The sequence below is a fragment of the Emydura macquarii genome, unplaced genomic scaffold (genome assembly GCF_026122565.2).
Source record: "Emydura macquarii macquarii isolate MOO-44397 ecotype Brisbane River unplaced genomic scaffold, CSIRO-AGI_Emac_v2 contig_1348, whole genome shotgun sequence".
NCBI classification, from domain to species: domain Eukaryota; kingdom Metazoa; phylum Chordata; order Testudines; family Chelidae; genus Emydura; species Emydura macquarii.
Genome location: NW_027131485.1, coordinates 12,068,468 through 12,083,950, shown reverse-complemented (window position 1 = coordinate 12,083,950; position 15,483 = coordinate 12,068,468). Strand labels below are relative to the sequence as shown.

General features: G+C 39.5%; 1 protein-coding gene across 5 annotated transcripts in view; it reads right to left on the bottom strand.

Moving 5' to 3' along the window:
- Positions 1 to 15,483, bottom strand: part of NPRL3 (NPR3 like, GATOR1 complex subunit) — a 103,707-nt gene that overhangs the window by 71,363 nt on the left and 16,861 nt on the right. For 4 of the 5 annotated variants that reach the window (XM_067551182.1, XM_067551185.1, XM_067551187.1 and 1 more), the window contains 4 exons: positions 13,574 to 13,703; positions 10,588 to 10,662; positions 5,590 to 5,743; positions 3,353 to 3,434 (listed from right to left, as the gene is read on the bottom strand). In XM_067551182.1, coding sequence (XP_067407283.1) covers positions 3,353 to 3,434; positions 5,590 to 5,743; positions 10,588 to 10,662; positions 13,574 to 13,703 — 441 coding nt within the window. The remainder of the gene's footprint in view (positions 1 to 3,352; positions 3,435 to 5,589; positions 5,744 to 10,587; positions 10,663 to 13,573; positions 13,704 to 15,483) is intronic. The other variant, XM_067551184.1, reaches the window with a different exon arrangement.

Below are 15,483 nucleotides of genomic sequence, written 5' to 3'. Positions count from 1 at the left end.
GGCCTCATTCAAATGATGATGTCATAATTCTGTTGACCATTTAGTAGCCTCTTCTACTGAATTATGGATACCAGTTTGTGTAGAAGTAGTCTCTGAGCTTGTCTAGCTGGCTAGTCAGTGTGCTGCAAGGCTGGTGGTAAACCTACAATGTGACATGCTAACTGGTCATTTGAATGTTGCTACTGTGCTAAAAGATCCCTAGTGTGTGCTGATCTACTTTGCTTTGAAACACTTCAACTTGCCACGCACTAACTGGCCATCCAGACAAACCCATTGTCTCAAAATCCATTTGTGGAGTATGTATCTATATAATGGCTATTACTTTTGCTCTGTATTCCACCTTTAAATTTCTACAAAGCCTGTCTGTCTTGTGGGGACATCTGATATTTTGAGAGACAACGCTGAAACAAAATGTTAATAAAGAAGAGGCACCACACTCAAAGATTTTCTCTCTTTTTGTTTTTTTGCTATGGTGGTTGTCCTTACCCTAAAAGAAGTCAGTCAGGCTGAAAATATGAGGTTTTTTCTTACATCAAGAGAAACAAATCTGGAGAGAGATGGAAACAGTAGAGCCCTGCTAAATAAATGGATAGAGATTTTGAAGAAATAAAAATTAAGCTGTGGGCTGGTGTAAACCTAGCAAACACTCTCTGCAGCTGCAGTCTGAATTATAGTAAACAGTCAGTTCAGTTATGTAAATTTGGACGAGTAGGAGGGCTTAGGTTTTATGATGGATGCATGTTTGTAAAATTGGTGAAATCGCCATCTTAGAAATGAGATGCAGCTGAGGTATTTAATTGCTTTTTGTTCATGTTGTTGGGAGAATTGAATGAAAAAATGTATGAGGATCCCAAATGCATTAAAATCTTTTTAACTAATCATTAAAAAGCCCTGTTTTCCAATGGTCTCTTCTACAGCCATTAAGAGATCATGGGAACTAGTGGCATAACTACCTGTAATCCTGACAGCCCGCCTCATTTATATTGCAATTAAAAAGATAGGAGCATTCAATACAAAATTCTGTGTTTAAAACAGCATTTTGAGCTGTGACAAATGTTCAGATTTTTTGTACGTCATGACAGAATGAAACACTATGGACATATCAAATCCAGCTTGAAATACTCCAGTGCCATCTAGTGGGGAGCACCTTGTTGGAAAATACTTTGAAGCAACTGCATCCCCCCCACAGCACCACAGCTCCAATTAAAGTCAATTTAAAGGTTTGGCAGTTCTGAAAATGAGATCCAAGATGTTTCAAACTGTGCATCCAAAATCAGTGCGTGTTTCTACCTTATCTGAGTGACTAGCCCAAGTGCGTCACTGGTAGAACCAGAAACAGAACCCAAGTCTCAACTCCATGTGCCCTACCTACTGCACCATGCTGCTTCCCTAGAAGGCAGACCGCCAGAAATTCATACAGAGTAGCCAATTATTGTCTTAATTATCAAGATTATAACTATTTAATTCCACTGCCCGCCTCACACTAATCAAACACAGATACAAAGCATATAATTTTGTAAAAAACTGTAATTGTTACAGGGATGCCGATACAATGCCACAAAAGCACACTACAAAGATATAAAATAAGCAGCACTTGGTGAGGAAACCATCAAGCAAGTTCATTCCAGCTTTAACTGGGATAGTCTCTGGTAACACCTTCATACAATAAATAAGCTAGGTAAAATAGTCCATTTAGTCCAAGAGTCCATTGAGCAATGCTCTACATCAAGGTGAGATAATGTGGGAGAAGTTTACACTACAGCATGGATGAGGGCTGGAAGGGTGTGGCCTACTTCCCCCAGACAGTCCTTGTCCTAGTACAAATCTATTTCAATGGATGGCAGCTGCTAGTACACTAGGGAAATTGTGTGAGAACTGCTGCTATGTATTTTCCATCCTTATCATGAATTTTGGTCCTAAGATTCAAAATTCTCTCCATCACTGTTCTCAGCCACTAGATGTCACTATATTACTGGGCAGACACCATATTCTATACAGTGGCACTTTTAGTAATCACAAATAATCCTGAAGGAAGGTAGAAAAATAAGAACTGAGTAAGTTTGATATTCAAAATCCAGGCCAAGAAAAATGTTTTAAAATAAAACGCAGAATATGTTTTACAGGATACACATCAAATCCAGATCCCGCAGCTTCTTTCAAAGGGGCCTGGATTTCTTCCAGAAGGTTAAGATCACAAGCCATTGACATAACACAGAAAATATTTGACAGTCCATTCTTATCTAAAATGCATCTCTGGCCTCCATTACAGTAGTATCTAACCATCTGCCTTTAATGTATTTATCGTCACAACAACCCAGTGAGGTAGGAAAGTGCTATTACTCCCTTTTTGCTGATGGGGAACTTTAGATCCAGATAAATTAAGTGACTCAACCAAAGTCACCCAGTGAGTCTGTGGCAGAGCAAGGAATTGAAGTCTGGCCTCTGGAGTCCCAGGCTAGAATCCTAACCACCGAGTACCACTTCCTGCTCTACCTCCCTGCCAAGAGTCCCAGTTCAGGGTTCTCTTCTCCCCCTGCTATTGTCACTCACACATGCTAGCACAGCCCTTTGTTCTGCATTAGGGGGTTAGCAATACCATGACTGTCTGAGCAGAAAGAGACAGAGGCTGGAATTTTCACAAGGATCCTGAGGGAGAGGGTGCCCAGCTCCCACTAAGATTCAGTGGGTGGTGGGCATCTAACTCCTTTAAGTGCCTTTGGAATCCCAACCAGAACCATTAACTGTCAGGTTTTGACAGGTTGCAGTTTATATGCTGCTAAAGGCTTCACTCATTCAGGTTTTCATGCAAGTACAGTGTAACCAAGTGAGATGGGGGCAGTCTGTGGAACTGCCAACTTTGTTACATGTACAAAATTGTATTTTGGGATGCTTGCTGGGAGACAGGCTGCCCAAGAACACTTTGCAAATAAGTTGCCAGTAGGCCTCTTGCCAGCCAGGGAATAGTAGCATAATTCTTATAACTATGACAAAGACTCCGATCAAGCCTCAAGGAAGATTATCCCTGGATATCGCATTGGAGAGACCAAGATAGCAATTTGGTCTCCATAATATTTCTGATTTACTTTGACAGCTAAACTCCATATTGCTACAAATCTCCACTTGGTTTAACTCCAAAGCCCTAAGGGCTACTCTTTCTGGGCACTGTACTTGTTCATCTTCCCTGACCGGGATGGGAGTGAACCCAATGCAAAACTTTTGAACTGGTGTTCCCAGTGATCCAATAATCACTAATAGGAAGAGATGCATAAAATCAGATGGAACCAGTGATAATATACAAAGAGTTTTCACTGAGATGCAGTGTAGCATCGGCTATCAGAAAGATTCCTCTTACCTGTCATAAGCTTCCTTGAGATCTCTGGCCAGCTTGCACTTGGGGAGAATGTGATGGAAAGGTGATTGCGGACCTTCTGCTGCTATGGAAAGATTAAAACAAGAAAGCATTCAACTGTTTTCAAAACAGAGAAACTTGGCTTTCAGATTGTCATCTGAATTTTGCACAATTGTAAAAGCAGACTGTGCAGAGAGATTAGACAGTGGCAGATTCAAGTCTTTTTAATCCACATTCACCTTTCATCGTTGTTGTTTATTACTTAATCAGATGAGCACCTACTTCATGTTTTTACTTCTAAGTTTTAGTTTTTAATGTTTGTAGCAAGACAATATATGTTGTGTCCCTGTGGAAGTAAAGCCTGGCGCGCACACACCTAAGAGGTTAATGCTGGTTTATTAGCAGAGCTCTAGAAATTCAATCCATACCCTTAACTGTAACAGCTCATGCAACAGGCACACTCTCAGCAGCAATGGGATTCTTAGGCACTTTTGAAAATGTTACTGAAATGTTTTGAAAATTTTACTAAGTGACCTTAAAAAGGGACAGACATCATCACAACAGGTTGAAACAATGTCATGTTACTATCTACACTCGTCATGCAAACTACATGTGAAATAGAAAGATCCCTCTGAGGTTGGCCAGATGGCTCGGCATACAGGGTCACAGAATGGGAAACCTGGATCTGAGATTACCCAGGGGCTTTCCTACATCTGAAAGACTGGTCAGTATGCATTAGAGGCTTTACCAGCTTTGTCAACCATGAGATAGCTTATTCCAACTGCAGATCACAGAGCTACCATCTGATTTTAATTCTCTTCACCTGAATCCAAACCTCATCTGGCACAGGAATAGTGACAAAGAATCATGAACAAGCTCTGACTCTAGGCAAAGCCACATAGAGCGCAAACATGCTCCAATGCTGAGACCTTGCTGCATTATAATTGGGCTTTCGGCATTAGCATTTTCAGTGACATTTTATGCTGAGTTTATAACTACATGCCACAAAATGGCAATAATGAACCCCTACTCAACACAAAAGGGCTTGGGTTTGTTTTCTTTAAAACAAAAAAACAAAACAAAACAAAAATCCCAGAATGACAAGCACAAGAAGTTCTGCAGTAAGAGAACTCTTTGAAATATGGGATACACGTGGGAGTCTTTAGCAGGAATTACAGAAACATGCAGAACTGTGACAAAAAGTATCTCAAGGTCTGGAAATTAGAGTAGGTCACTTCAGGGACTATGAGGGAAGGAAAATGCAGAGACACAAGGCCTGAGAAGGCCTGTGTGTCCAACTGAATCATATGCCATATGCAGCACTGTTGTAGCCGTGTCAGTCTCAGGATATTAGAGAGACAAGGTGGGTGAGGTAATATCTTTAAAGAAGAGCTCTGTGTAAACTTGAAAGCTTGTCTCTCTTACCAACAGAAATAAGTCCAATAAAAGATATTACCTCACCCACCTTGTCTCTGACTGAACCATAATGAAAATCAGAACGACCATTATACCAAACAATCTCTGTGGGTTTTCCAGTACAACCCCTACTTTGTGGGAATACACCCCTGGGCACTTACTACCACAGCTCAGGAGCAGCAGCTTTGCATTAGTAACTGGTACGCAATATCATAGCTGACTTCAAGCATATCACCACCCTCCAAAAATGAAAGCACCTCTTTTGAAGATTTGCGCTATTCATTATTTGGCTTTAACAATGGGACCCAAATATTATAACAAATTACATAAACTTGTAAAGGAGAACATTTTTACACTGTTGCTGTATTCCTTTTCTAATCAACTCTATTCCAAATCTGAACTAGTCTCATTATTCTTTCTTGTTATTTGTTTAAATGCACGAAAATCTGGCAATTACATTCTGGGTAACTTCTCTCAAGCAGAACCTGGAAGTTATGCCATGTAGTAAGGCGATGGCATTTATACATGTACAAAAATAGACTGGGACAAGACTCTGATTTTGCCCGTGACCCCCCAGTCAGGTTGGGAACTCAAGGCTCCAGACGGGAGAGGTTTGCTTACTAAGTCATTGTGTTACCAAGCTCTCTTGATTCCTGCTACTGCCTCACTGTTAGTAGAAGTATGTACGATACTAACATTCGCAGACCATGGTAATCTGTATTTAAGTGGCTTATTCATTAAACAGGCCATTAATTGACTGACTATCCTACATAGGAAGTACTCTTGGTAAATAAGTTCCCCATTAGCCTGAGTTCAGAACTCACTTTCTGACATGGCAGACACTTCATCCTGAATGGCTAGGATCAGCTTGGCCTCTCTGGTCAGGTACCGGCAACGACGCTCCTCATGCTGTAGAACTATGGCAATTCGACGAGACAGATTGTGTAAACAGTTTATCACCGATGGATCTGCGTTGGCCTATGGGCAATACAGAAACAGACCTGGTCAATAATTCAGTAGCTGCCAAACACATGAAACTAGACTCAACAAGAGTGTTGCACTGCTGGACAAATTATCTTAAATCATTTTCATTAAAGATAATGAATTATCTTTAATAGTTAGGTTGGAGGTCAGCCTCAATGGCTATTTTCAAGAGAAAAGAGATTTCTCTGACTCACACAACAGTAAAGCAGAAGTACAGAAATCTGTAACTACAGCAAGTCCAACACACGTTACTAGGCCAAGAGGCAATCATGGAAATGATGAGGAGGGATCTCCCAGTCTGCATGTACAAAAAACCAAACATAACCTAGGGCATGATTAATACATTTTACTTATGTATCTTCCTATTTGTTATTGGGCTTTTTACTAGAAGAAAGGTTACAGAACAGACCATCAGAGTGTTAGAAGGAAACTTCAGACTACTGACAAATTAAAAATATCAATATAAAAATATTCCAATACAAAAGCACTGGAAGTATAAGGATGACACAGCTTTTACCACAAGCCAATCTCTCCACACTGTAGGACTGGTGTTTGTTTTACTCATTTTAGTCAAATCTTAGGTAGTTTATTTACTCTGACGGCAAGTCACACAGCCACCTTTACTTTAATTCTCAACGCCTGAATCAAAACCTGGTCATTTACAGGAATGTGACAAAGAATCATGCAAATGCTCTGACTCTAGGCAGAGCTACATAGTGCCTCAACATTGAGACTTTATGCATTATGACTGGGCTTTGGCATTAAAATTTTCAACATTTTATGCTAATCACTAGAGAACTAATAAGGCACTATTCACACTTTTAATCCCAAAGAAAATGGAATTGGATTTAGGTTTACAAACATCTCATATATATTGCTTATTTAAAATATTTCATTTGTATATGTCCCTAGAATGAAAGTGCTGGAAAGCCTATCGGCCACAAACAGCTGAGAAGGTGGGGCTCACTGGTTCCAAGCCAGGAAGGGTGCAGTAAGCAGCTGCTGTACGTTTGTTAAGACATTTAAAGGAATTTAAGGTTCAGGCAGCAGATAATTTCGCATCTAAACTAGAAAATCATGAGTCAACATTTCTACACGCCAACATTTTTGCTGAGTCACAACACGTTGCTAGGGCTGAAACTTTGCACAGCAAGGTCACTGCTGATTATAACATTTGGGTCTTAGCCTGTTCTGTCTGTCCGCTGCAGATGGACTCTCACCTTTATCTTAGAGTACCTCCACCCACAACTTGGAATCTACAGCAGTAACTCTATGTTAGCAAAATTCCATTTGCTTTACACACATTATGTTCCAGAGACAGTTCTCTATGAAGTAAGAGAATGTCATTTTGGTAAATACAATGAAGTGCTGCTTAAAAAGATGGCAAAGTAAACTACAACTGAATTACAAAGCCAGAATTTCTGCTTTTGTTCACTGTAAGAGGGCCATTAGAAATTAGATTCTGGAGAAATACAAGCTACACCAAATATGATGGATTCACTGCAAATCACCAATTTGCCACACAGAACCTGTGAATGAACAAGCAATGTTTTCAACAATAAGCCAGCTTCAAATTATGTGTATATATTTTAGATTTTCTGAATTCATTTCTGGGTTAATTCCACCTATTAACTGTCTAAAAGTGAAGCATAAAACCCTTGTCCCCCTAGTCAGGGAGAACTTAGTCATCCCAAAAAAGTCAACAGCAAAGGACACATCAGTGTAACAGAAAAACCTTTGTGCTGTCACAGAAACACTTAACAACGGGTGTGTTTGTTAGGAGGCTCTTCTCCATTTCTGCTTTTGGCCATCGTGAACTCCAAAGTCCCAAAGAGAGGCCATATCATAACCACAACCGTATTACAAAGGCCTATTTCTCACAGGTATAACTCCCTCAATTCTTCCTAGAAGGCTTCTTAGCTCATATTCATGCATTCCACCACCCCTAACCTGCCTCTCCAAAAACAATGTGTTACCTCTACAACACTCAGGCTTATGGATTAGAAAGGGAAAGCCACAGCTGGAAAATAAAATGTTGGTCTCACACAAGGCAGCTTTTATGCCATCAAGGTCACTGAATCAGACTTTTTTTAAATACTAAAGCAATTGTACAGCAATGTTAGAATAAAAATGAGTGGTTCTGAGTAAACTTACTCCCAGAATGCCGGGCTAAAAGAAGACCCCACTATGTAACAATGTACACAATGTACAATACAGCAAGCGCAACCAGAAGAGAGACACAAAAAAGGTTATGTGACTTATGAGAGACTCAATACAAGGCTATAGCCTTATAACTCTTCACACTACCTCTCACTTTCAACTCTATACCCAATAGCTGCGTGGTGCCTTCCTTCCCCTGGCTCATCTTACTAGAAAGATTCCACTTTTAAGATGTTATCAGGTGAAAGGAAATAGCCCTAAATATATCCACCAGGAAACTTTTCTCAAAAACCTTGCAGCTTAAGACTACAAACAATGCTGTTTTGAAGTGTCACTTCAGAAAGACATACAAGAGGACTAGTAATTTCCCTGCAGAAATTCAAGGCCGTTCTCCCCCACATCTGAAATTTCTCCTGAATGTGACAAGAAGGGTAAGAACACGTTTTGGCCAACAAACCAAACAACACTTTCAGCTAAAGGCCAGGTTCAGATGAAACCACAAACCTCTGATGCAGCAAAGGACACACAACCTGGCTTGCTTCAGAAAGCTGTATTAGGGACAGAAGGGGACTCCGAAGATCAAAAATATCTAAACTTGGTGCTTGATTCTTGTGACTAATGAGTTATTATCCCTCAATTTCTAAGTGTATTTGCTAATTGTCATGTATTAATCACTGTAATGACAGAACCAGGGAAATTTTGCTTTGCTTTTGCTTCAGCTTCACAATTTGAATTACTCAAGATATGCTATAGTTAAGACTGCAAAACAGTTTTCATATCTCAGTTTTCACTCACTCCTAACTTTTGAAAAATTATCCTCCTGGGCTTAAATTTTCCATGATTGGTCTGTCCCTGATGTGGTTTCTTTTTATAATTGATTCTACTTTGACAACAGTCTCTTTAGCTCTTTTTGAGTTGTGGGTGCATGGTGGAGGGGGGGTGGAAATGTTCACTGCACAATATAATAGCTACACTTCCTGCTAATCATTATTTGTTACAAACAGACTGCCTGCTTAACATAAAAGAAAGACCTTGATAATACAAAAATGCTGAGCTTTGGAACCTGACTTATAAGTAATTTGGTGAGGAGCGTGCTCAAGGTGGTGTCTGGAAAAGATCTAGAAATTCAGTATGGATGTTTGAAAACTGCATCCTGAGTATGCCAAGGAGAAAGTGTTATTAAATCTGAGAAACACACACTTCTGGAGAGCTGGTCTGCTTATATATGCAAGCTGTTCACTGCGTATTCAATAGGCACCCACAGGCTGCAGCTGAGCGCATCTGTGGCCTGGCTAGGCCTCCAGCCCCTTTATTTCCTCAACTCCCTGACTAAGTATGCCTTTTACTGAGAAATCATTAGTTCTCCTGTTTATTTAAATTTCCAAGCACACCATGCACTGGGGATTTCGCAACACACAAGCACAAGTAGGCCCCTGTGCATCTGTTAAGATCCCTGCTCCCTGGCTTGAAAGGAGCGCCCCATCTTCTATTGCCCTGCTAACAAGTGACTCCCCAATCGACTCCCTTGCTGCCGTCAAAGAGCCACACTGGTTCCTTTATAAGTGCACATGTATTTGACATGTATCTTTAACACTGTGAAGCACTCAGATACCATGGTAATGAGGACTACAGAAATGCCTATCGATAAATAGTAAATGTATTAATGATTTCACGTTTCAGAGGTAGCAATGTTGTGCTTGGACGAAACATACCCGTGCCTCTAGAAGTAGGATCTAGGACTACTCTTTTAAATAATATGACAGTGCTCAATTCTTTGAGGCAGGACACTTTTCTCATCTGTACATCATCAATAGGTAAACAATAATGCAAGAATACAACTGTACAACAACTTAAAAGTCAGGAAATGTAGAAGTTGAGGTTTCTACAGCAATATTCCATCGGCCTTGCTGCACCTACATAGTCTTTTATATTCTTGTGTTTCTTGTTAAATGGATTCTTTAATATTTCTGCCTATGTTATTAAACGTATACCATAAAACATACAGGATGTGCAATAGGACTGATCTCAACCATGCAGTAGGACCTCAGCCTTTGCATTTACATTCAAAAGAACAATAGATTGGAGGTGAGTGAGGAGCCATAAAATAATCAGTAGCTGGAGTGACTGATTAAAAGAGCTAAATACATAACACCTGGTGACAACTGAAGGGGTTGGGGGTGAGCGTGTGTTGGGAGGAAGAGAAGGGGACAGGGATTATATATCAGTGTGCCACATGAAATAACTCAGAGTAATGATGAGATGTACATTTAGTATACCCAAAAAAGCCTTTCATCAATGAAAATGCATCACCTGTGAAATCACATCTCCAAGGAAGGAGAAGTAGTCCCTATTAATTGGTGTATTTAAAACTAGACTGGATAAATCTCTAGGAAATACCCTGTAGGGAACAATCGTTCTCTGGCCCCAGAGAGATTGGCTGCAAGAGCTGATATGGCTCTTCCATCTTTTGACTTCTATGATTGCTTGACCTTTCTTAATTTTAACTGTGCATCTTTAATGTCAGATTCAGTACTGTTTTTACATATTTCAAATTAAGAAAGTCTGGTTTATAGTGAAAGAAGGCAGTGAACATGCTTTATTGAAATAATACAGGCATTTAAATCAACAGTCCTTATAAAACAAAACAGAATCCATTCTTGGGTAAAAACAGTCCTTACCCTTAAGGCAAATACAACATTGAAGAGAATCATGGTGGGCATCTCTCTCTTTGGTGATGGATCAGTTTTGGATACCTGCAAAACATATATACATAAAAATATCTAATGAGTGAAGGCAGAACCTTCAGACATAGTTTTAAAATAGCATAAATGCGATTATTAAAAAACTGAATTCCTGACAAGTTCTTAAGACAGTTCAGCTGGAAACTAGAAAATAGGTTTTAGTCAGGTACATGGAAATGGTCTTGATTTAACAGATCTAGTCTTATTATGTTAGCTTCCTGTTCCATTTCACCTTCGGCTGCTGTACATTTATTCCTTCAAAAGGAACTCAGTGTATTTCTACATATAGAAAAGTAAATTTATAGAAAATGGATCATTTTATAACAAGTAAAAACTTTTTAGGTGGCCTCAACCAAACGGACATCTTAACAGGGCTGAATCTCAGACCTTCCATTCCTAAAACATGTCCTGTATTCCAGTTTATTACTATATTGTGTCTTTAATAGATCCACTGAAGAGAATATATGTTTTAGAAATGCATATAAACAAGCACACACATTTATACAGTTCTAAAATAAAAGTAGATTTGTCACTTATATAAGGAATTTTGGAAACACTTCCCCCAAAACCATTTGTCACCATAAAGGGACTTTTGAGATTTAACAAAAAAAAAAAAAAAAAAAGAGACATTTGAAAAAAATAAAATCAAGCAAGACAAAACAGGTGGAATTTATTCATTTTAGAATCTGTTAAATCTTGATTATTCCACTGAACAAGTGTCTCCACAAGATGGAGTAGGAGATCCAACTGACATGTCTGTACTGCCAGACAGCTCCATGATGCTTATGCCTACCCCTCAAGTATGGAGAACTCTCACTTCCCATGGACTTTGGACTCCAAGTAACACACATTTCAGGGAAACAAATTAGACCATTTATCAGTATCCTTAAAAAACTAGATAAGCTAGAAGGAAAGAGGAGAGCATCTGTTTTCTAAAGGATCACATGAGATTCTAGTTAACAGGAGAGAGGGGCCACTTTGCACTACAGTTTCAGCAACAAGCCTTGTTAAGTCTGTTTGGTTTCCTGGAACTTAAAAGTTCCCATCCAACTGTTGCATTTCTCTAAGCACCCTTCAGAGGCCTCAAAGCATTTACAAACTTAGGGCCCAATCCTGTTCCTAGTACAGTCAAAGGGAGTGCTGCAACTGACTCCAAAGAGCAGCTGGATCAGGTCTCACAAAGTTCTCTGACCAGAAGAGAAAGACAAGAGTACATTTACTTTTTATTGAAAAAGAGATTAGAAGGGAATACCTTCGCCTCTTCCTAATTTTGCAAAAAGAGAATGCCAGCTTTAGAACTGAATGACCTAGCAGAGCTGGCTGCCATTTCTGGGTCAATGTAGAACATTCTGTTAATTAATATGCAAACGTCTTCAGGAGTGATAAAACATACATGTTCTTTATATAACTAGAATGAGAGTGAATAGAACTTGGGCAGCATACGATCGCAACTGGGTAACTCAAAGCTGGTAGCTTTTCAATTTAATTTTCATCCATTACACTTACAGACACATTGGACAACTGGTAACTTAGTAAACAAGCTCTTTAGGATCAGGCTTGGAAAATGCAAAAATCTGATACTATTAAACAACACACAGTGTTCACTCTGGCATATGCTATAATGAACATTAATGTCATTCACTGCATTACATGACATTGTCTCCTTTGAATATTCACCCCAGGATCATCTGAGAAAAACTGCCAGCAGCATGAGTAGTCATAGCATAGCAATTTCTAATGGCATGGATGGGAAGTGTTAAAAGAGATTCTGGAAAAAATAAATGCAAACTGCACCTGGATTTTCCCATTTCTCTTTTACTGCCTCAGTTTGCTGTTACACCTCAAGGCTAAAGTCATGAAGTCTTGTCTGCACTAAGGAACTTTGTTTAAAATTTGCCACTCAGTTCAGTTCCACCAGCAATGGCAACGTTGGAACCCCTAACATAGATGGGCTGCTGGTGTTCTGAGCGCAGTGGGTAAAATTTTCAAAAGCAGCTATATGGCTTAGGAACCTAAATTCCATTTTCAAAATGACGTTAACATTTAGGAACCTAAGGTCTCATTGACTCGTAAGCTTCTGTCAGTAGGCTCCTAAGTGCTTATGTCACTTTTGAAACTATAAATTATGCTCCCAAGCCTCTTATGCACTTTTGAAAGGTTTACCCCTTGGTATCTCACCCTGCTCAGGGCAAATTTATTCAGCATAGTGCTTAAACCAACAGAAGCAGCCATAGATTGCCTGCATGTATTTCCACCATTACTAATGCGAGTGAAGATTAACCAGTCAGTGACAGTAGGAAGTTTTTGAAAGCCACATTAATCTAGTAAATCTTTTCCATTACTCAATATAGCTGAAAGTCTACTCCATTTCAGCAAGCAGTACTTATGAATTAAGGTCTCAACTCAGAAGTCCCTATGTGGCTTTGCTGATGCTGGGAAATTAAAACAAAACAAATGAACAAATATTCTAACCCATATCCTGCTGAACCAGTCTTAGCATGGGTGGGAGCCATAGGGTTTGACAAGGCTCAGGTGGCTTCCTGCATTTTTACAATTATGTTTAATAAAGCCTGCCGAAAAGCCAATTTAATGAACACAGTGGTAAACAGATGTGGTCCTCTGGAGCCCTATCTGCATGAGGGTTCCTATTTAATATTAACACTGGTTCAGCTACACCTGTGTTCAAGCCACTGGGAAGTTTTTTTTGTGAAAAATTCCCAGTGTAGACATAACCTATTTGGCATTAACATCAGGAAATAAGCAAGGACAAAAGCTTCCAAAACCATAAGCTTAAAACATAGTTTCAAAGCAATGCTGTACATTTTTAATTCAAATTTCATTAGTCGTTTGCTGCTCTGTCCATAGCAGTTCTCCGGAGAAAAAAATTTTCCCAGCGCCCCAGCAGCTAGCTCTCTTACCGTACCTGCCCGAGGGCATGCTGCAGCAAGGTAGGATGGCCAACAAAACGGACATTATCAATCTTCAGTTCAAATTTTTTGCCACACATATCTGATTTGGTAGCCAAAATTGTTGCCAGGATGACATCTGAAAACCTTCAAAAGTGGAAACAAGTTACTATGGTTACCAAAAAACCATACCCCAAAAATATTCCCAAAGCTGAAATGCAGATTTATTTCATTTGTTTGAACTTTAAGAGTATTTTAAATTATATATTTAAATTGGAACACCGTGAATGCATTCAGTTATGAAAATTAATTCCTAAGATTATGTCTCTCAAATCACCAGAATGATAAAATGAGAAGCATCAAAGGCAAAGACTGAAGGTTCATGCTTATTTAATTACATGCTCTGCAAAATACACAGGAAAGATTAGATGCCATCTACTTTAAAAAATATAAAAACCGCTCAAGTTAGTCATTGCCTGGATTTAGCTGCAGGTTAATGAACTGACAAAACAGCTAGATATCAGAACAGCCTTCACTCAAGCAGACAAGGATCTTTAATTACCCAAGTTTGGAGGGCGGAAGGGTGTTAGATTTTAATAAAAAATCTTCTCATTGCCTGTCCCACCTCTTCTAAATCCAATAATCAGATTCAAATGTATTGCCATGAGAGATACACTAGGGGCCTGCAAACCACTAGTAGCCTGCAGATGGCTGGTCACATGGTATTGACTCTCCTCATCTCCAGCTACTAAACTGTATTCAAAGAAGCAACAATAACTATATACACTCTTTCCCAATAAACTTCTCAGTGTAAACAATTGCTGTTGTTGGCCCAGGAATGTTATGGTGCTATGAGTGGGCAAGGAAGCAATCCATGAATGTGAGAGCAAGTGTTCACAAGAGAATCTTACTGTTAAGGCATGATGCTCATTATGAAAAAGTCTGAAAACCCTTGCCATTAAAAGCTATTAGAATGAACCCCTCTACAACTTCACTGACGGTGCTATGGGTGATCTTACACCATTCTAGTGTATTTAGAGTCTTATATTGCATCCATTATCAAGTTGCCTGGGACAGACGAGTTCAGAACAAAGTAAAATGGATTTCACTTTGCAACTGCAGGAAACTTTTCCCCCCATATAGGGAGTGTACAGACTTGACTGTATTATTACTGTATGGTCTTTCCTCAACTGCCCTGTTTGAAGCAGCCCAATTGCAATCAAAGTGAAGAAATTTAAATTAACCCTTGAGCAAGAATTTTTTAACAAAATTAACTAGGATATTTAAGTTCCTAGACTTACAACTGCTCTTGTGTATGCATGAAACCCCATCCCCCTTCCCAATGCAGGTATCCCAGATAACACTAAAGAAAAGGGCGGATCACGGGTGTGTGCTGCACTCCCTTTATCTCTTGTCAGCAAATGAGCCTTTAGTGCTCAAGGAAGCTATTCATGTAAGAAAGATTTCTGGTCTAGTCCAGGTGAGTTACTAAAGGAATTAAGAGAAAAATGTATAGACATATAATATATACGCATTCACCCACACACAGACAGCGGTATTGCCTTTCATTTAGCACGCTGGTCATTTCCTTTTATTAGTATGGAGAACATTCCTGGTTATACTGAAGGCCCATGCTGACCCAATGGCTTTGGCAGCTGCCATAGAAGCTATGAGATCTGGCAGTACCCTTGGCCTGCTGGACATTAGGTATGCTAGGGTCATGATCGCCCTTGCACATCTGGAGGAAGCATGTGTGCACTCCATTTTCAAATGCTGTAACTGCTTGTCATAGAGCAGTATTGCAACCTATAGGAGACAGATTCCTACTGAATGCATCTGGGTTATGGGCATAAGAAGATGGATTAGTCCAGGTGCCTCAAAGCCAACATTTAATGAACAGTGCATCTAGGTGCAACTATACATATGA